General features: G+C 32.8%; 1 protein-coding gene across 2 annotated transcripts in view; it reads left to right on the top strand.

Moving 5' to 3' along the window:
* LOC147078905 (carcinine transporter) overlaps positions 1 to 19,322 on the top strand; it is a 52,531-nt gene extending 33,209 nt beyond the window's left edge. For both annotated transcript variants that reach the window (XM_085951336.1, XM_085951325.1), the window contains exons 3-9: positions 3,850 to 3,956; positions 7,838 to 8,000; positions 8,840 to 9,166; positions 10,489 to 10,710; positions 13,775 to 13,989; positions 15,351 to 15,538; positions 19,062 to 19,322. In XM_085951336.1, the coding sequence (XP_085807462.1) occupies positions 3,850 to 3,956; positions 7,838 to 8,000; positions 8,840 to 9,166; positions 10,489 to 10,710; positions 13,775 to 13,989; positions 15,351 to 15,538; positions 19,062 to 19,313 (1,474 nt within the window). In that variant the 3' untranslated portion in view covers positions 19,314 to 19,322. The remainder of the gene's footprint in view (positions 1 to 3,849; positions 3,957 to 7,837; positions 8,001 to 8,839; positions 9,167 to 10,488; positions 10,711 to 13,774; positions 13,990 to 15,350; positions 15,539 to 19,061) is intronic.
* The last annotated feature ends 4,057 nt before the right edge of the window (positions 19,323 to 23,379 follow it).

The following is a 23,379-nucleotide window of genomic DNA, read 5'->3' as shown; positions in this document are numbered from 1 at the left end:
CTCATATTTGGCTCCTTTCGTCCAAGAGTTTGCCTGCCCCTGACCTAACCTAACCGAAAAAAAACTTTTTTTTAAACGGTACATGTTCAAACACGCGCGTTAACATGATATTACTCCCTACTTCAGTTATAATTTGTCGATTCATGGCTACGGCCGTATGTTGTAGCTTAACCATTGGGAAATGCCAAAAGAAATCGCTTATTTCAAAAAAATACTACCTTATTCTTAGTTTAATAATTATTATAAAACAATCATTATTCGTCGGATGTTTATCACACTTGAATGGTCAAAGACGTAGCTTATAATCAGTATCTTTAGAATTATCTTCAAATGTGTTAATCTTGCCCATTTTTTGAATAATAAAATGCCTAATTCTTGTCAAATTTGGGATCACAGAGATTATCAATATAATTTTTTAACATAACAACATAAATTTTACTAATGGTATTATAAATGCGTTTAAAAATTAATAAATGTAAAAAATCTTAACGCCACTGCACATGGATGTACTGAAATTGACTATATTCTAAAACATTAGATCAAGAGGTTTAAAAGAATACTATTTTATGTAATAAAAATACTTTATGCAGCCATCATATATTTAAAATAAATATAAAGGATCATAAGGCTTCAAAATTATATAAATAGATTATCTACAACGTTTAAGGAATGTTCAGGATCACACTTTGAAACTACCATATAATCTCTATTTTGACCTACGCGGCGTAAACTGTAGTTCAAGTTTATTTATGGAAAAGCTCATCTGATCCACTATTTGAGCCTATTGATTTCCTACAACTTGGTTATGAGTTACGAGAAAATAATTTGTATCCTAGACAAACGACGATTGAACTTCTACCAAATTATTTAGTTAAACCATGCAAATGTAATTCTAACTGCCGTACATTATCATGTAGTTATAAGAAATCGGCTTTGACATCTATATCATTGTGCAAATCTGTAAGTAGTGTTTGTAAAAACTGTGATCATGATACTTAAAGCAGTTTGAACACTTGACTTGTTTCTTTTTTTTTTTAATAAAGTGCACTTAGTGTGGTTAGTGGTTATCGTTATTTCCTATACCTATATGTGCAACCTACACTGTTTCTGGATTGACCATTATACTAAAACTAATGTCAAATGCATATATTTGGTAAAGAAACCAATCTGAGTGATTCTATACAAAAATATTACTAATTAAAATAATTTAAGCCAAGGAGGATCCTAGGAACACATTGCACTGCCCGCTATTTTTATTTTTTCAAATGGGACGAACCGTTCTACGACCATGCCGATGGCATAGTACAATTATTGCATTTTCAATCAACCCCTGATTCGGTCTTGGTTTTATTGAGGAACACAGAACAATTTTCGGTCGGTTATAAGAAAAAAAATTAAAACCTCAATAAAAAAAAAATACCACTAATATCGCCTGGCAACATCAACATTATATATCTTTGTGACCCCTAAAACCTATTCCAATTGTCAGAATGCGTTCCGCATATTATGTATACGAAAAGTCTATGGGATCCTGCACTACAGCAGCGAAAAAAACGCACCGGTGGGCGGCTAGCTTAAGCCTTGTGAAATTAAAATTTTATTACGTGATACCTAATATTATAAATAAACAATACCTATATATTTTATTGGACCACACACATACTTTAATCTTGGCGGGTAGTCAGCACTCGAAATAGAAAATTTTACGAACCGGAGCGCTCGATAATTTTTCGAAAATATTAACATAGTTATCTAAATTTTATAATTTAAGTGTGTTATATTTTTGTTTTTATGGCCTATCTATTATTTTTATTTTTATCAATTTTTCCACGAGGCGGAGCGATAACTTTACCGATTTCATGAACCGAAACGGCGCTCCGGTGCGCTCCAGTCATTTCGAGCCCTGCGGGTAGTATGCTATGGATGGTGGTATTGCGCAGTGTTTGGTCTACGACGTTTTAAAAGTATTTAAGTATATACCTACATCATTTGAAAACATCTCATGCTTAATTATTATACACACTAGAAAAAATCATTTTGTAGAAAAAAATACGACACCCGACGGGACTTGAACCTGTATCTGCTGGATTCACGCCAGTGTGTTTTTCCAATAAAGCTACGGGAATTTGATTAAATCACAACATTTTTTACTAGTAGAAGTTACATGAAATGCTTATCGAATTGCGGTATAATAATTATTATAATGTTGTTACGTTATAATGTTATAATTCAGTATATAGAATGTTGCACCCACGGTGGCCGTGCGGCATAAGCGTTGGACTATCACGCCGTGGGTCTCAGGTTCGAATCCGGGGTCTGGCAAGAACACATATTGTTTTTCAATTTGTGTGTGAGTCAGGGTATGGACCTAATAGGTTGTTGAGCGAGTGGCTGACATCCATTTCTCGTAAAAAAACAAAACCTGTTAATACAAACCTCTATCCTGTGGAGGCCCATATGATCCTATTAGGATCGGACATGGTCGAAAAAGGAAAAAAAAATATAGAATGTTACCTTCTAAAATCTTGTATCTTACATATTACATACAGTAGCGTAGAGTGGAGGAACTTTGCCAGTCATACATATTTCTTTCATTGAACTAAAAATATAAATTGCAGATACTGTTGGTATAGTTTTTAAAATATAAATAAGCCCTGCCTAACCAAACCACCCTTCGCCACTGCCAAATAACATTGGATATATTGACACAAAGAAAAAAACCTTACAATCAAAGATTTTGCATATTATTTAATAATACAAAATAAGGTTTCATTCAACTTCTTAGGCTTATATATAGACAAACACGAAAAAAACTTAAATTGGTGTGGCATAATGTAGGTACTTACTGACAAAAAAATAGCATGTACAATAATTTCTTTTTCAATTCATTAATTTTATTTAGGTTTTTAAGCCGATTGACCTATTCAGCTAATAATTAGTTTCTAATGTGCGCTCATCCTCAACTAGGGAATCCAATCCCGGGATCCCGAGCTATTTTCGATACCTATGAATCCCGGGATTGATAAACATAATCCCGGGATTTCGGGATTGATTTTTTTATCAATTTTTATGGAAAATATAACAGAAAAAATACTTTTAATACAAAATAACTACATAAGAAATAAACTAAGTTTGAATGAAGTTTGATGTGTAGGTTGCCGATTCATTTTATTTTTTCACATAGATTATTAAAAATGAGAAAGATTGGTAAAAAAACAATGCTTCGTACTTTTAACAAAGTAATTCCACCATGATATCATACGTTTTACGGCAGTTTCATATTTGGCTGACTAATTAGATTTATGAATCGGAAAGGCCATAAGTACGCCATGATTATTTGCTTTACTATTTTAAATCTCGCTGATCTATTCATTATGTCTTTACTATCAGAAATAGCAATCTCATATTAAATTCACATTATTATTTATATTACAATATTATTTACTCCATTAAACTTGTGTATTTCCAAGATTTAACGTATACAATATTAACAATAAATGTCTTAAATAGTATAAATTATACTAGATTTATTTTTGACCGATTTTATCAATGTTATTTGTAAATATAAAAATTTTATATTAACAATGGAAAAAAATCCCAATCCCGGGACCAGTCCCGGGATCCCGGGATTGTCAAATTGTAATCCCGAAATCCCGGGATCAGAATTTTGGCTCGGGATTGGATTCCCTATCCTCAACATCTTGTGTGCCTACATACAACTGAACAACTTAAAATTAATAATAATGACCAATAGCTAATTTTAAGAAAAAGGTTCTCCACACTGTAATGTCCATGTGCGCCATCTGGGAGAAGACATTAATTATTAATTCTGATTAAATTTCTTGATAGGTTTACTGATTCTTTGGGAATAGAAAAATATAGTTCCTGTGAGATGTACGAGTACACTAACGCAACAATAGGACCGGAGGTGAGAGAGCTGCCTGACAACACAACGGGTATGTATGTTTGCTTTTTCAATTGATTTGCTTCTTTTAAGTTCAATTTAATACCTGAATAATGACTATTATAGCGGGCATGTCCAACTTCAAGTAAGTTGTGGCCGCCCATATACGCCATATCGATGGTGACTACTCGTAACCAGTGGCGGCCGGTAGTCTTCAGAATAGCATTTTCTGGTAGTGCGCAATGGTTTACCTTCTATATATAGAAGATCTTCTTCTTTCACCCTGTCACTATCCAGCATTGGAGCATAGGGCAAGCACAAGTTCGCGCCACTTCCCTTGGTCCATCGCCAACTCTTGCGCCTCCCACCATGTCAGACCTGCATCACGTAGGTCGCTTTTGTGGCACCGCTGCAGGGTGAGTGAGGGCAGGCCATGGCGACGGAACCCTTGAGGCTGTGCCACAAGGGTACGACATGTCACACTTTTTGGCGGCATCCGGAGCACGTGTCCTAGCCACGTAAGGTCGTAAAGCGTCTTTTGATGATTACCTTAATCACCGAAGGCTACCGTGTTCTCTTACCGACTTCTCAGAAGGTAAATTAAATATGTCTTTGTTTATGTATACTATTTCTCAAAAACGATTTGAACAGCAAGAATGATTTAATATCAATAAAGAAATATAAATGTCACAGTTTATGGCTTACGCTCTGAGCGAACAATGCTTTAGCGCGTTAGCCAAATAAATAACCGCTGAGGTATTTTTTATTAATTTGAATGAATTTGAGTGGTTCAGAAATAAACGCGGCAGGTGTGTATTTTAAATATTGGCGATTCATTAAATATGTTAACTGTAAGAATATTCAAAATTAACTCCCCAACATTGTTATAAAACAGAAACTGGCGTTTTTGTTTCTAGAGTCCTTCGTTTCGTGCGCCGATTAATGACCTCATTGTAATCCTGTGCAAACTTAAAATCTATTTGGATGCAATCGCTTTGCGCTCATGGACGGAGAATTTTTAATAATACTGCTACATGTACTGAAGTGAGTGATACACGTATGAATAACAATGAGAAGTTGAGCGATGTCTTCAAAAATGCAGGCAGTGCGTTGCACTTGCACGGTATTAGAGGAGCCGCCGCTGTTATGAGTAGTCAATTTCTCACCATCGACATGCAATTTTAATAAATTTCACGTTAATCAATCTTTGTTCATATCTACCTGCTCAATTAACCCATGTTTACTTCTAATCAGGAGTTTTGTTATGCTTTGGGAAATACCTATTTTTCACTCAGCTTGTGAGAACTATGCATCTTTTTCAAATTTAAATATAATTTAATAACTGAGTGGCAGGTTTTAACTTTTCGGAGGCCCTCTTTTAAATTTTCTAAATTTTCATTGCGTCACGTTGAGTTAGGGAAACGTGCCTCTGATTTTATGTCTGAACACCAGTGGCATTACAAGAATAATAATATTTGTATGTTTCATTTTTTATTTGCTTGGAATTTTTTGCATAATATGCACTTTAAAATGGGTAACAATACTATTAGTAGACTGGCAGAAATTTCCTGTGGACTGGCACCAGTCCACAGACCCGCGGTTGGGAAACACTGGTTTAAATCAAAATTTGGCTATCGTTGGACATCTGTAATGGTCATGTTAATAATGTAATTTTACCATAATTGATTACAAAGCTGATTACTTCTTGATTAGTGGAACCTTAATGAAAACTTAGTTATAAGAAATAATTTGCGTGAATCGTAAATAGCTTAGAGGTATAAACACTCCTCCGGAATGTGAAAAACGCAGTACAAGTTCCATTTGGCATAACTTTTTTTTTACAGTATCTGTTCCTATACTTTTATACTTCTAATATACTTTTACCAATACAGTCCAATTAAAAATGTTTTTAGAGGACAGCTGAATATAATTATATTCATAATATGCATGCAAGTTTTCTCCAACTGAAACTATCCATTTGTTCAAATGAGGAAACATAATATTAATATGTATTTTGTAATGTTATATAATGGTGTTAATTTTAATACAAAGTATTCTGCTATGATAATAAGTCCTATTATTTCAATTCCTTACAAAAATTAACATTCAAAACAACTTTTATTTTTATTAGAATCTACATTCTGCATACTAATTTAACATAATTTGTAATATTGAGCAAGGAACTCATTATGAACAGCTGTTAATGCACAGGACAACACTGACAATATTCGATGAATGGAACAAAACCATAGAGATCTCGGCTTCGATCAGTTCATATTAGGAACAGAACAGTCCAAATGCTTCCCTGAGAATAAAATTTGTTCTGCTCGAACATCCGTTAGGAACAGTTTCATTCAGTTTGTATGTCTAGGGATTTCATATTAAAGAATAAGTACATAATTATGAACTCAGTGGCGGCTTTATGACTTTCTAAGTGGTGGGGTTTAGCCAGTGGCGGCTCGTCCATATGCACTGCGGTACTGTAGCACCCCCAAGCAAATTGAGACAAACGTAATATTATAATACACATAAATTTATGTATATTATATGAAAATATCAATATTATTAAGCGTGTCATCAGCTCGCCAGCGCATCGATACATCCAATAGTATTATCATACACCGCGGTAGGTACTTGATTTGCACAATACCGATTTTAATAGAATATTCTCGAGTGGGTGACGGAGGGGCGCGGGTAGCGGTGCTCGCAGCTTCGTACTGCCGATCAGACAGTCCGATTTCAGTATATCTCCGTTTCTGCGTCGCGCGTCAGCATGCGCGCCACAGCGAGAAAAGAAATATAGCTATAATGGTTTATTAACATTGTTAAAATTTATTTCTGCAAGCAATTTATGCAAAGTTCTTTCTTTTAATTATCAATATAATTATTTATTTATATTTAATTTTGATGTTAATAGTAAAATATAATCCAAATAAACATTTATTTTTATTTTTAATCAACCGCAGCACCCCCAAATATCTTATCTAGAAGCCCCCACTGGGTTTAGCCATTCGTTATTAAAATATACCTACCTATCTATTTACTCATATATTATTATCTACCAAGCTACATGCATTTTATAAAAGGGGATGCTGTTTCAGAATAAAATATAATATCACTATTTTTAAATTGTAAAATTAATACGACAATGTAATTAAAACACCAGAGGAATATTACTATCTACTTCCCTAAAAGCAAAATAGTATACATAATATAACCAATAATAATAATTATAATATTATACATTATCGGTTTTGAACAGTGACATCTAGCAAGCATCTAAGAAGCTCTTTTTACTCATTTCATGGTTATTTGAATCACTTCTGAGTAACTATATGACATTATGGTATATGAATACCAACAATAATGTATTTGAATCCTTTGTAGAACGAGATTTGTACCGCATCTACTGAATGGGAGATTTTGCCATTCCGGTCAGCGAGAAATAGACGCCATAGCTTTCTTAATTTGTACAAAGGTGTCACTGTACAAATGATTTTGTAACTACGTATATCTTGCATATTACATTTTTTATGCTAGTTTGCTTATTTTTTGGTAGTTTCACTTTGTTTTTTGGAATCCCGAACTTACTTCAATTTGAATCAACCACAATATTTCTATTACTTACATAATCACAGATAATATCACTTTTAAAATCCGTTTTCTATCCGTCACCTTTTATGTCTTGCCATACATCTACCATCAATTAATTATGATAGGAAAATAGAGAGATTGAATTATGTTATAATTTATAATACTTTCATTCAGGATTTCTTTATTCACATTTATAAATATGCATTCTTACAAAACACAAATTATTTTTTGTTCCATGGAGCACATTAACTACTGGATTACCTGTTTATTTTCTACAGTGACCTAATTATATACAATTCATTCAATTTCATATTATATTTTGTATTCTGTTTTCCACAGCATGCCAGTTTGGATATGAATATGATACCACGTGGTATGTTAATACTGTACCATCGTTACAAAACTGGGTCTGTGATAAGAATCTCTACACTAGTAATATATTGGCAGCTGGCAAATTGGGAGAGGTTTTTGGTGTTCTGATATTTGGCTACATCGGTGACATGTGAGTATTCTACTTGTCATTGCATATGACATTGATTCAAAGAAACTTGGATATAGAATTCATTTAGTATTATAAATAATAAAGTGTTAAAAACTTTTATAAGTTATTGTATTTCATACAGCGCCATCTTTTGGTAGGTATAAATTGTACTTTATACTGCCATCTATGTATAATCATGTAAAATATTTTTCAACAATATGTAGAAAATCTTTTGTAGCGTACCATAGTAAATTATAGTTTATTGTGGGTAATAAATTAATTGTATTAAAAATAAGTGTGTAATAAACTTGATAAATATAAATTAGATGATCATAATTATTTACAGTTTTTAGTATATTATATATGTATACAGTTAAATTGAAATGATAATTTGTGCAAAATTTTCTAACACAGATTTTTGAATTGTTTCTGTATAGAATTAGAACTAAATTATTGAAAACTCACTGTACAAGCCCTCCGCATGAGCCGATTTTAGTGAGTAATGTTTTACCAAGTGCATAGCCAACACGCCAGTGTTGCTATAATATAATTTATAAAAATATCGCTTGTAAAATTATAACATTGGAATAAATATTCAATATCTGGCAACACTATGACACGCACACTGTCACACATATTTTCGAATAACCCAGGAAGGGTCGCAGAGGAAGCGTGAAGGGGGTGAGGCAAGTGCATGAAAAAGTTCGTCATGTTTTGAAGGACAAACACATGCAATAGCTCTATCTATATTTTTCTATAATCCAAGTCACTGTAAAAATATGTAGTCTGTTCTATTGCATTCATGTTGGTGTAGTGATGTCAGAAATCCTGCAGAATTATAACATGTTTAATTGTTTCAGTTTAGGTAGGCGGCCTGCGTTTCTTATATCGTTGGCAACGGTGTTCGTAGGCCGGTTCGTCTCAGCTTTCGTCACCGACTGGTACCTTCTGTTCTTGGCAGCGTCAGCACTCGCAACAATGTCATGCACCACACCTGCCCAAGCTTGTATTGTCATCATGATGGAAATATCTCCGGCCGAAGACCGAGCATTCTTGGTCCAGCTTCAGAATATTGCATGGATGACAGGACTATGTATGCTGCCGCTCTTCGGTTGGCTGTCAGGGGATACAGTGGTTTATATTATTGCCACAACAGTGCCTTTGTTGGCATTCTTTCCATTATCTTTGTGAGTACCTACCTAACTCTCATTTATATTATTTTACATTTTCCAAAAAATTAAGCTTCAAATATACGCGGGTCTTCTGGACAGTTCCAATGTTAAAAATATTATTTTGAAGTCGATGACAGATGAACAAAACAAATGAAAATGGCGTCATTCACATTCTGCACTGTATATAGTAAAATTATTAATTGAATTGAAGGTACATGCCAGTGGCGAAGGCTGAATGTAGGCTGCTAAAATCTGACATAAAAATATTGCATACGAAACTTTGTCAGTCAAACGTATTAGTTTTTATTGAACTAATTCTACAAAATGTCGATAGTGTTTGTTAGTTGACAGTTTGAAATACTAACTAGGTTGGTGCATCACATATTTTAATATTAATATTAGCATAATACAATAATCATCTGCTGTATATTAAAATGAGTTTACTGTAATATTGATATTACATGAACATTTAGTATAGTCCAACACTCGAAATAGACCAGAACACAGCTCCGGTTAGTGAAATCCTTGAGACTTCCGCTCTGTTTCATAGAAAAATAAAAACGGCGCTCCGGTTCGGGCATTATTATGAAAATCATTACATGAATTTACATCTTTTCAACAAAGTTTTATAAAAAACTTGACATGTCGTATACACTTATTTTTACAGTGTTGTTTTGTAACCAAGTTTTCAGGCGATCTTAATATACTTAACATAAATTCTAGATAATGAGAGTTTTGTACCATTCGATAGGATTTGGGTTTAGTATTCCAGGATTAGTCTTCTGACATCTTCAATACCTGTGGATGTTATGAGAGATTGCTATAATTAAACAATCGTAGCTACTTAATACGTTATTTATAAATATAAAACAAGTGCATCTTGCGGAGGTAGAAATAGCATGCACTGCTTATATGCGGCAGATAATGGAAGGAAAAATAATGTATCCGGAAATTTGTACGTATGCAGTCCGCCGTATCACACTTCACAGTGAAATATTGTATCAGAAATATGTGGTCGAATATTACAGACCGTCCAACTTCTTTGGGTCGTATAATACTGAGATAAAATTCATGTCTAAATAAAACACGGTTCTTGTCGATTTACAGGAAGCCAGCGGCAAACAAATTTTGAAAATAGCCGATATACTTGATTATTTGTTAGGTTAGGTTAGTTATCCGATATTTGAAACCAATCATTATCAAATTAATGTTCATATTAAATCTAATAATATTGGAACATTATTGTCTGTTTCTAACTATTTCGAGCACTGTCTTATTACCCAATATCAACATTTCAATACTAATGAAGTCTAATTTATTTATTTATTGTTTTGCAGGTATCTAGTTGAATCTCCAAGATGGTTGTTGAGCCGTGGAAGGGTGGCAGAAAGTCTCAAACAACTCAAAATAATTGCAAAAGTCAACGGAACACGCTTGTCTCCGGATTCCGCACTGATGCTACAAAATTCATTCACCGCTCCTGAGAAAATTTACGGAGTCGCCAGTCTCTTCTCAAGCTGGCGTTTGGCAAAGAATACATGTCTCATGACCCTTTCATGGTGAGAAATATTTTATATTTTGAAATTACAAGCCTGAATGTAGGGGACTCATACGTCATTATCTTCTTCATATTGATACACGAGCTACGTTTTATTCATCATATTTAATCTGTCACCATCACAATCTGACACCCACTGTGGCCGCGCGGTTTAAGCGTTGGACTATAACGCCGTGGGTCCCAGGTTCGAATCCTGGGTCTGGCAAGTACACATATTGTTTTTCAATTTGTGTCTGTCAGGGTATGGACCTAATAGGTTGAGCAAGTGGCTGACATCCATTTCTCGTAAAAAAAACAAAATCTGTTTATACAAACCTCTACTCTGTGGAGGCCCATATGATCCTATTAGGATCGGACATGGTCGAAGAAGAAAGAAGATATAATCTGTCTGTATACATACAAATCAAGACATCATCTAGGGTCAGAATATATAAATATACAAATAATGTATTATCAACAGACCTCTGAAGTAATGCTCAATATTTTAGTGTTTTAATTTATTTTATTCAACGTTGGTACAACTTTACCAGTACGGTTAATTCTAAATTCGCCATAAATCAAAATTTTTGGAAAAATATATAAGTGTTGTATTTTTGTCATATATTTAGTATTTCGATTTAACGGGGTTTTACTCTAATATTATTTTCTAAATATTAAATTATACCCGAGTGAATTAGATCATGCAATAAAAATATAATATGTTTATTTTTACACCCCGTTTACACATGCATGGATTTATTGCTAATAGTACGTATTATCGTGGAAGTTGCAAGATTGCATGCACGTATCAAAAAAGTTCACAAGCTTCTGAATATTCATGCAATAATAAAATTGGTACTTGCATTTCGGTGCGATTATCTATGAACTTGCCCGAACCTGTCAAATAGCACCAATATGATGCCGGGAAAAAATGAATTACACCGCGCAGACTCATTTTGAGGTTAACCGATTTTCATGACTGTCAAATAGTACCATAAAATGACAACATCCTGTCTCGCCTACGCTTGAAGAATAAGATTGAAGAGACAGTCAGCACTTTTACATGCAAACAGTTATAATCGCGATAGATTAAAATAAACACTACTATTGGTGCAAGTAAATAATAAAATATAACGCACATCTACAGGCGCTATTAGCTTGACAATTTACTGCACTTATGTAAAAAGATAAGATTTTTGTAATTGTTTTAATTAATTTAGAAAGACACGCATCCTATTTTACCACGTTTTTCTTAGCTCGTATTCTTGTTTGTCTGGTGGTTGTTTATCCAGTACAAATCTTGCAATCGATTTTTAACTAATTTCCCGACTAGCTAGACCTAGGGACGGCAGGTTATATGAAAGTATGGTGAGGCAGGCTGGTAATCAAGTTATGGTAGCACTTCAACGTGCGTCACATTGACGCTCAGTTTGCATTGGTAAGTCAACGTGAAAGGTTCACCTGAGGTAGGTAATATTCAGTAAAAATGGTTGTGTGTAGCGTGTTAAATTGTAAAACCGACAGCAATGAAAAGAATAAACGCTTAGGAGCCGTGACGTATCAAAAATGAGTATGTTTAATTAAATTTATACATGTTAAAATAATAATCTTAAATAATTTCGACTCCATAACGCATGCTGAAATTCGTTTCGTATTACTCTGTTTACACAGCACCCGTGTATGTATTGCTCAGGACCGCATTAAGTGAAAGGATTGATTATTAATATTATAATTGAATATAAGAAACACGTTTTGATTTTATCGTATATTTGAGTATTGTTATATCATTGTATGCGTTGATACTTTGATATTATTTTTTGTTAATTCTTCATGGAATCCCAGTACACAAGATTTTTTAAGATATATAGGTATATATATTTATTTTGTTTACCAAATTAGTCGATTATGAGACGTGTTTGTGTTCAGATATTTATAATCCATATACCTATATATATGTACGTACTACTTATATTATGTTTTTGTATATCCGAGTTTCTTATTTTTAAATGATTCGTTGATGTTATTAATTCGAAAATTACTTATTAATTCTCTTAATATTTATCATAACAGAAATATTGGAAAGTTGGTTAGTATAACCTAATTAAACCCGAACTAATTACAAATATGTAAATTAAAATTAATTAAGGCTGAATTAATTACAGTGATGGGATATTTGCAAGAATTTCATAATATTTTTCAATGTGTATATCTTTATGTAAACTTTATTTTTGATTATTATAATAATATGATGACATACTATATCCTTTTATAATTTTATTTACTTTAATTTTTTTATTGCTATTATTATAATTACTTTATTACTTGTATTACTTTTGAAAGACATGTAGGCAAGCACCTAAATAACCTACCAATCTTTTCATAAATTCCCAACTTTCAAATATAATTATACTAAAATCCCAGTTAATTAATTAATTATACTAAACAGTGTTATTATTTTAAACCTTTCTTCGCTGAACATTATTATATTATTATACGAGTACGTTTTAACTACGGTCAAAGGGCCAACGTAAATCCTCCGTGATGCCCTGCATTTTTTTATCCCGTCGCTTTTTCTCGTAAGTTGTCGGCTATTGTCGGCATGCTTCATTCGATTGCATGAGTGAACCATTTCTTTGCCTATCTCTATATTTATACATATATGAGCTAGACATTTGAAACTTTTAGAATATATCAGAACACGATGCCAATGCATTCTTTTAATACTTTTAGCCATCTTTAAGTAGAATTGAATTCATTTTCAGTTAATTCTGTTTTGTATGAATAGTTATTTCGACACCATTATTGGTTGCTAGTGGTCTGGGGTCCTAGCAACCAAATTATTAATATATACGTGCATTACTACGGAAATCAATATGACATGTCAAGTACAATTTTTTTTGATCGCTTAAGCTAGTCAAGTCAAGTTTATATGGTTCAACATAATTTAAAAATGTTGTACATAAAAAGTTCTTTTTATCTTGCAATTATTTAAAGATAATTATCATTACCTACCGTATATTAGCACCACTATACCTACGTATATTACTCAACTGTGGTGATGCCTATATCTATTTATATTTTTCCAGGGCATGCTGTTATCTCAGCTATAATACGTTAATATTGAATATAACGAACATGGGTGGAAATCCCTTTTTGAACTTTTTTCTTCAATCTGTTGCTGAGCTGCCGGCGTATCTCATCGGCAAAGTTCTCTGTGACTGGTTAGGACGTCGGTTCACGGGTGCAGTTGGTTTTCTACTAAGTGCTTTGGGATTGATACCGATTATTATGATGTTAGATGGTGAGTATAGTCCACAATGGATGTATTATATATTATATTACGTTAAAAGCAATGGCCATTTATTCTACAGATCCAGGAGGTGAATATAATATTGTTAAGGAACGACTTCATCGGGAAGCCTTACGCTGAGGTGAAGGGAGCGCCACATGTCAACTACCGCAGCAATAGTGAACTCACAATCACACGGTTCACTAGGTCCCATCTTCCTCGTAATAACCAAGTTCGACTGTATTTAATTATACGGCATTACGGAAATCATCACGAGAGCTCCGGCAGTCCTGTTTTCGCCAACTGGATATCAAGTCCCGAACAAAGGGCTCACAACATAATATTAATTATATTTTTACTTACATCTCATGAGAGCCTTACTGGCTGGAGTATATTATATAGCTGATAAAATGGTTTGGCGCAGCCTTTATTAATTATATAATCATACATATAAATTGATATTGATAATAATATTCCATGGCAATATTCTACCCCCTTACTATTACATATTTTTGGACTAATATGTAAAAAAAATTACTTCTGTATAGCATCCCTATAGGTATATCCGGAATCCATTTCTCTTCGTCACAAAAATCTAGCTTGCGCTCTAAATTGTACTACATATGTATTAAGTAGGTAGGTATAGGCCATATAGACCCTTAAAATTAGTTTGTGTATGGAGCCTCCAACCACTGTCAAAATAACATTACTTCTTGATGGATTATATTATCAATTACTATCGATATTTTTTTGTTTTGATACCGATAAGTGAAACATGTTTTTTAGTCTAATGCGTCAATTACATTGAGCTACTTTACGAGCTGTTTGTTGGTGAATTTAATAGCGGGCTATTCAGCTACTGCGATTGTGATGATGACACACAAAACTTTCCATTCGCTTAGAAGCCACAAGCCAGCGACTATTTTGACAGAACGTAGTTCGTTTTTTTTACCGGGAGGTTGCTACTGCGCAGACGCAGTAGGCCCACACGCCGGAGTGTAGCGTGTAAAGTTGACCGGGTTTCAACTTTTCTCGGTAGATTGTTTACAATCTGCTTGTTAGCTTGTTCAATGATGACACTGGGCGACTTTACAGGCAGATTGTAAATTCGCCGACAAACAGCTCGTAAAGTAGCTCAATGTAATTAACGCTTAAAGATGATAAATTTAATAATAATAATTGCTAATGAGAATAGCATAAACCAAGATAGATTTAATTCGGTATTTGTGTTAATCTTAAAACTTATAGTACTTAGTAATTTCATTCTTTTTCTTTTTAAAAAAGTCAAGTTTTTAGAGCATCCCTACCAAATGCTAGTTTTTCTCTCTGTTACTTAATATTTCTGAAAATAAACTTATTTTATTCTTTTCCAGATACAAATACAGTATGGATACAATCAATACTTCTAGTCGGTGTAAAGTCACTGGTTTCGGTGACATATTTTGTGTGTTCACTTCAATCTCTTGAAATCTACCCGACAAATGTTAGGCAGAGTGGAGTATCTTTAGGGATGTGGTCTGGAAACATAGCAAGTATAATTGCACCATACATAGTTTTTGTGGTTAGTATACATTTTAACTCATTATACTGATTAATAAAAGTGCTTCCCAAGCTTTTAGGTCGTGACTTACTGCGCAATCTGCGGGCATTAATTTAATAGTGTAATATAAACAATGACATTAATATGGACGAAGCATCTGGACAAAAAAAATGTCACTCACTTTTTTGTCAGGTCTGCCGAATGGCATAATCTGTTCTAACGCCATTAAAATAAAGGTGATATTGGTATAAATTCCCGATGGTTTTTGTCGGGTCTACCGAATGGTTCGGTTCGAACGGGTTCGCTCAAATGAACATTGACACTAGAAATACTGTTCTAATGCCATTACAATAAAGGTGATATTGCTATAAATTCCCGATGCGTGATATCGCATAATGGAAATTGCATGACGTCTACCTATAAATGTGCTTGCTAGCTACTGTACTGAGTGCATTGTCCATTAATAATGTCATGGAATATAAAGTATTTTGTTAATTGAGGGGTTTGTGAGTAAATAATACAATGGGATAAAAGAGTCTCATATAATTTAAAAAGTGGTAATTATTTGTCAGCACTTCCTGTTAGATTGATGATTTCATTAATGTCCTATGTGTAGCCAGAAGATTTCATAATAAATGTTTATCGCTTGCTGTTATGCTGCGCAGCCAAAAACCCAACGATCGTCATCATATTAATGTTGATTCTGTAACAATAATTTAAAAATGTAATGTCAAAACATAAAATGATAATGGTCACCATTTCCAATTTTGTAAGAATGCGAAAATATAATATAGACATTTTATATATTACCTAATTTACTCAAACGTAAACTTCTTTATATATTTATGCTTGTGTTGGTAGATTTGCAAACTTGAAAATTACAATACATACCATCATTATCTCGATACCAAGACTGCAAAGAATTTTCAAAGGACATACAAGCATATAATATAAACATAATAATATTATAAAAGTAGACTTACCCATTAATTTATTTTATAAGCTATCAAATTACAAAACCTAACACACTTATTACAAAATATTATTTTTATTTTATTTACACAAATGTCAACTCAAAAAATAAAGCACGATTGCTTTTGTTTTGAAAATATCATTTAGAATTATTGACATTAAATTTGAAAAGAATAACATGACAGCAGTGTTCCATCTCGCAGCTTGAGTTTTGATTGGCTGGGCCATGGGTGAGTTCTGATTGGTCATTGAGCTGGCCTTGGGCTTTGTGTCATTGTGACTTTGTGTGTGATCGTACTGTCATCTATTAACGCAACTGAGTATTTCTGATATATTAAGTGGTCACGATCACTGTATGAAAGATACATCCCCTAGTTGGAAGTCAGAGTATGGACCTAATAGTTTGAGCAAGTGGGTAACATCCATTTCTTGTAAAAAAAACTGTTATGTAATACGACCTCTACTCTGTGAAAGCAAAATATCACAGTGTTCTCCATATTTTTGTACGGTGCTGAGTCATAGACCTTGAGGTCAAGGGAGCGGAAGGCAAATAATGATGCCATTGAAATGTGATTTTGACAACAAATTCCACGTATTTCTTGGACAGAGCACAAGACAAACCAGTCAATCATCTAGAGCAGCGCTGTCCTACTTCCTTTAAAGCGCGTTGCCACGGTCCAAGTACACTTGGACCGAGTGCCATCCAAGTGCACTCGTATGAGACATCTTCATACTAATTATTCCTATCCAAGCTACTTGGACCGCGTCCTACTCATCCAAGTTAGCTTGGATAGGAATAATTAGTATGAAGCTGTCACTTGGATGGCACTCGGTCCAAGTGTACTTGGACCGTGTCAACGTGACATTTTTTCTTTAGCAAACATTTCTTTCCATCGATCGGGCCGACAAAGATGACGTTTGGCAAAATGTTGCCCGACGAATAAAACTAATTAGTCATATTTATTTATTTGGTATGCAATATTTTAATTCTCATCAAAAAAATTATGTTTTTTTCAAGCTGGTAAAATTAAGCAGTATATTTCTTTGTTTTGAAAAAGTATTTTTAATATATAGAATTATAATTAAATGTTTTCATATTTTAATGTATGATAGGTAATTCTCTCCCCAATGTCTGATGAAAAATTTGCTGTTCAGCTCGTGGCCCGCAAAAAAAAATTGACGCCAATTGGACAGCGGTTATCTAGAGACTACATATTATACAGTGGCGAAGGGTGATGGTCCAACATAAATAGTGCACACTAAACTTTGTCAGTCATACATATTTGTTTTCATGAAACTAAGTGTTGGTTAGTTTTTAAAAATTAATTAAACCCTGCCTAAGGCAAACCATAATAGTTTTGGTATGCTATGGGCGGTCTGACAAAAATAGTTCACAGTTTTTCAGTCAAACTTGTTTGTTTTCGTTGAATTAAAAATACACATTACAGATGGTGTTGGTTAATTTTTAAAAATTCATTAACCGTGGATAAACAGAACCATAATAGATACAAAATATTATTGTATCTATAAAAAATCCAAAGTTATGTATGATTTAATGGTATAATTTTAGATATATTATATATCTAGTTTTTGAGTTTAGTTATTTATTATGGCTTGGTTTACGCTGGGTTTAATAAAATTGTAATATGTAAGAAAATGGCTCTCGACAATATGTTTGATGAAACGCATTCTGTGTTTTGTTGGGCTGGTGATATTATAGAAAAATCGGTGTGTGTACTTACGTACGCGGGTTAGAAGTTATACTTCTTTGGCGTAACAAAATAAAATAAATTCACATCAACCAAAAATATTCAAACAGTTTTCAACTTATTCAACAAAATTTTCAACAGAAAATAGTTTTCACATAAACTAAATATGTAATACCAAACAAGAGTAGCGTACCTATCACACTTAAAATATTAAGCTTAGTTTTGACAGCTAATCACAAATAAAAAGGTGTAGGTACAATTCACAACGCGAAAGAATATTTTTTACCAAGCAAAATGGTCACTATGGTCGGCTATGATCACATCATTGCGCGAGACGTCATGTTTCAGATCTGTCAAATAATAAAGTGTGATATAAGATAGAATTGACGTTTCAATAGCCCCATAACAATAAAAACTAGAATAAAGAAGGGCCACTTATTGGAGTGCTGGTGGTTTATTTCTAGACACGTTAACTTATATCACTAAATAAATTATTTAATTATCTCTCGTTGTTTTTATTTTATTTTGGCCAACAATAATAAATTCGTTTCCTAGGCAATGGAAAAATTCTTCGTACATAACGTAACGGATCAATTTTAAACTATAATATTATACTGTATAATCGTCACGATTGCATTATAATACTATGTCGTAAAGGCAGTGCGTTCGGTTGATAACCGAACAATCGTGGTTCGAATCCGATCGAGTACAATTTTTTTTGTGTGAAACAATAAATTATGTGTTACATGTCACACGCCAAAAATACACGCTGATCTGATTTTCCAAACGCGCCTAAAGAAGTATAACTTCAATAAATGTAGAATTTATATGACACAAACTGTAACTGATTTTTCTTTTTACAGGGTGTGTCCCATAATGCGAGATTCCCTTACATAGTTATAATGGTTATTTGTGTGTTGGGAATAATCATGGAACTATTTCTGCCAGAAACATTGCACGAGAGACTTCCGGAAACCTTGCAAGAAGCGGAAACATTCGGAAAAGATCAGCAATACTGGAGAATACCAAGAAAACATAAAGATCTCTATGTGCTTGCCAATATGAAAATGCCGAAACGGCATAATATAGAACATTATGATCCTGAAGACAATTAATAATAATATGATACTAGATTCAAGTAAATAGTGTTCATTAGTTGGAAACCCCATCCAAAGATACGCTACGATAATCTAAATACTCAATTGAATCAACATTTAAATCTTACAAATTGTTTGTGTAACAAACTTTGAATGCAAATGACAGCAGCATGTTTTTCATTTGTTTTGTGAATCTGTCATCGAGTTTTTACTATAAATAACAATGGCGAAGACTCCATACTAGGCGATTATTTGAAGCCTACCTTCTTAAGAAAGATATTTTTTAATTGCATATTGACTTATTTATATAATCACTTGATTATAATATTATATACTAAAAAATAATTTATTTTGCCAACGAGAGATACCGTATGTGTAGGAATGTATTACACAGATAATTACAAAACAATCTGGAAAGGTTTTAAAAAATATACCACAGCGTGCCATCTGTCTTGACGTAAATAAAGGTCGGATTATGTGTCAAATAATTCTCAATTTTTTTCATATGGTCTTTACGTCACGTAGCCCCGCCCAGTCTATCGAATTGTATGAACTAAGGTAAGCTCCGATACCAGAGCCTAAAACCGTAAAAAAATAATTTCTACGTTGTTTAATCGAATATTAATAAATGTTTTTAAAAATAAAAAGAACTTTTATGTAATGATTTATGATGTGTATAAATGTTTTGAAAAAATACGTAATTTAAACTGATCGCTTAATTATTTTATGTCGTCAGTGAGTTTTTGAAGTTTCATTAAATTAGTGTGTACCTATTCATTAGTAGTAATATCGTATTATCTTCTTATTTCTAGTAAGTATACCTGACAAGTGTGTTCTTTTTATCAGATCTCCACAGCTTACCTCTTTCCAATAGTCACCCTTCGCCACTGATAAATAATGTCATTCAAAATTGGAATGTTACGCAGTAGACCAGGAGCCCAATTTTTGAACAAAGCAGTATCATAAAATTTGAAAACTTGCTTGAAAATGCGAAATAGCCTGCTTGAAAAGTAAGTGTGATTCTTTGAACAGTATCCGAAAATGCCATGAAAATATTGACGTACATTTATGATCACGTAAGAGTTTGCATTATATTTTAGTTTATGGACTCCATTACAACCAATGTAAACAAAAAAATAACCTAAAACATGGTAATGACATTGTCATATTTTATTAGTAACCATAATAGTAGCATTAATAAAACGACTTATTTTTAAAGTACGTAGCTACTTTATTATTACAGAAACTACTTATGTCAATTATTTACCTTATAGGTAGGTACATAATATTGATATTACAATGGTAAATATGAGAATGTAAACAGAACCCCCGTTGTATTTTACTAATATTAATAAAATATGTATGTACCTACCTATATTACAAAATAAATACTTTAATAAGAATTTAAATATAAAATAACACTTCCAACGATAATATTTAAAAGTAAAATAACAGAGCCTTACGACGTGACGTAAAGACATTCAATCTGTTTTCGATCTGTCAAAATTAAAATGGACGACCATCAGCACACACTAATGCGTCTAGCGCCGATGCATGTGAAACTGAAAAGACTCTGTGACATCGAAGCAGGTTGCTTGAATAGCTTAGATACTGCTTGGTTCTAAAATTGTCCTCTCCTGTCTGCATTATTTGATTTAAAGCGATGTCTTGGCCTTAATAGCGATAAAATATGACTTTAACGCCATCTATTTATATTTAAAGGCATCTACCATGAATTTCTGAAAATCTATTACTAAAAACTTTGGTCAATCGCTACTAGATGGCAGTAAGATAAGTTACCAGTGGAATGGAATTGCCAGATAAAAAAAATCCACAATAAGAATTCATTTACATAATATTATTATTTGATAAGAATATAATATATATTTATTTATATATTATTTATATTCAAATATTTATTATTTTTTTTAAATAAGCACAATATTTTATTAAATCGTTTTGACGTTTTTATGATTTAAAAAAACAGTTTGTTTTTTTTTTATATACTTGCCTACTTCTTTTTTCATTTTGAATAGAAATTTAGAATACAAAAAGGCCACTATCGACCGCTAAAGTGATAGTATTTATTACAAATATGTATTGAGGTATTATATTGTTACAATAAATTAGCCGTCTAATCAGTCAAAACTGGCTCTCTCTCGCTCTAAATTTTATCACACCCAAGAGAGGTGCCGTTAAAATATAGCACTTATTGCAACAATTACAACTAACTATTGTTGAAGTGCCAATACTTCGATACAAACCTTCTTTAGATAGCGTCTTGCGTATAGAATAGACGCGCTGGATCCAAACACATGTTATTTTGACATATTGTTTACATGTTTAGGTTTAGGACTCAGGTTATAGAAAGAATTGAGAATACTAGACCGATTGCTGTCATCCGAGGAAATCTGTTATGCTAAAAGTCAATTGTATTATATCATCAATTATTCACAAAAAAAATTAAATCGTTAAACTTTGTAGTGTAGTTAAAAAAATACAAGATGATTTACTAACTTTTAAATGGATTATAACTACACAATTCAATTGGATGAACTTACTTATCTCTTCAGATCATAATTGAGCGGTACGGGTATTATGGGTGGATATGTGAAACTGTTGGCTTCTGGGCCATACGGCGGTGGGTTGATGCAGGGTACAAACCACTATAGTCAAATTGCAGGCATATTTAACGTCCATCTTAATAGGGGATGGGGGCTGATATTGTGTGATGGTTGGTGACGAAAGGGTCAGGAGGGTTATAAAAAATGTAACATCACAAAACTAATTATAAACTTTTTTTCCGACAATAAAATCAACCATTTTCTTCCAAATAAATCAGACATTAATTATGGATGACCCCTTATAATAATGTACTATTTTACTTTAGAAACTTCTCTACTGCAGTAGTGTTTTATGCAGTACATTGCAAGATACATCAGTTTGGTGAAGAAATAAATGAACATTGTGTAGGTACAGACTGTTTCCCAGTGGCGAAGGGTGGAGGTAGGCTGTTAAGATTCGCTATAAATAGTGCACACTAAACTTTGTTAGTCATATGTATTTGTTTTTATTGAACTAAGACTACAATTTACAGATGGTGTTAGTTAGTTTTTTAAAATCAATTAAACCCTGCCTAAACGAAACCATAATAGTTTTGGCCTAATTTGGGCGATGCGACAAAATTGTGCACACTTTTTCATTCATAGTTATTTGTTTTCGTTGGATTAAAGATACATATTACACATATTGTTGGTTCATTTTTTAAATTCATTAAGCCCTGCCTGAACTAAACTATAATAAATAAAAAATATTATTCTATCTATAAAATATTCAAAGTTATGTATGATTTAATTGCATAATTTTAAATATTTTATAGATAGACATGTATTTTTTGACTATTATCTATTATGGCTTGGTTTCTCAGGGTTTAATTGAATTTTAAAAACTAACCAACACTTTCTGTAAATTGTAGTCTTATTTCAATGAAAACATATACGTATGTCTGAAAAAGTTTAATGTGCACTATTTATGGCGGATCTTAACAGCCTACCTCCACCCTTCGCCACTGCTGTTTCCGAACATTTTTATACGAAAATTAGCATAGGTATAGTTACGAGGACTTAAGACTTAAGTACTTACCTATGTTCTGATACAAATGTTCATGTTTTTTTTTTGTTTACATCATAGATGGAAAACATTGTTAAAATGTTCTTAGTCTGGATATTTTTTTATAAAATGTAGTGAAATAATAAATTTTTATGAAAAGTGTGTTTATTTATCTACCTCCTTAAATTGTTGGTGTTTTCACAATTCTCTCCAACCTTTAATTATTTATCTTTACAAAAATGTTGTTTTTTAATTAATATTTAATGTACCTACCTAGATAAGGTTTTTTTAACCCCACTAATTTGTAGAAGTGATCAAAGTACAGATAGGGTAGAATGTTTTGAATTTTTCAAAGGTAATTTAAAGAACTTTTGGTAAAGATGCAATAGGTAGGTACTTCATATCGTTTTTGTGGTTTTGGTCGAGTTTTATTCATATTAATAATATGCTACCCACTGGTTGAGACAATATAATT

The sequence above is a fragment of the Rhyacophila brunnea genome, unplaced genomic scaffold, assembly GCF_057557595.1.
Source record: "Rhyacophila brunnea isolate RB1 unplaced genomic scaffold, BYU_Rbru_1.0 scaffold_10, whole genome shotgun sequence".
In the NCBI taxonomy this organism is placed as follows: domain Eukaryota; kingdom Metazoa; phylum Arthropoda; class Insecta; order Trichoptera; family Rhyacophilidae; genus Rhyacophila; species Rhyacophila brunnea.
Note: the sequence above shows the minus strand (reverse complement) of the source record. Positions and strands in the feature narration are given on the sequence as shown.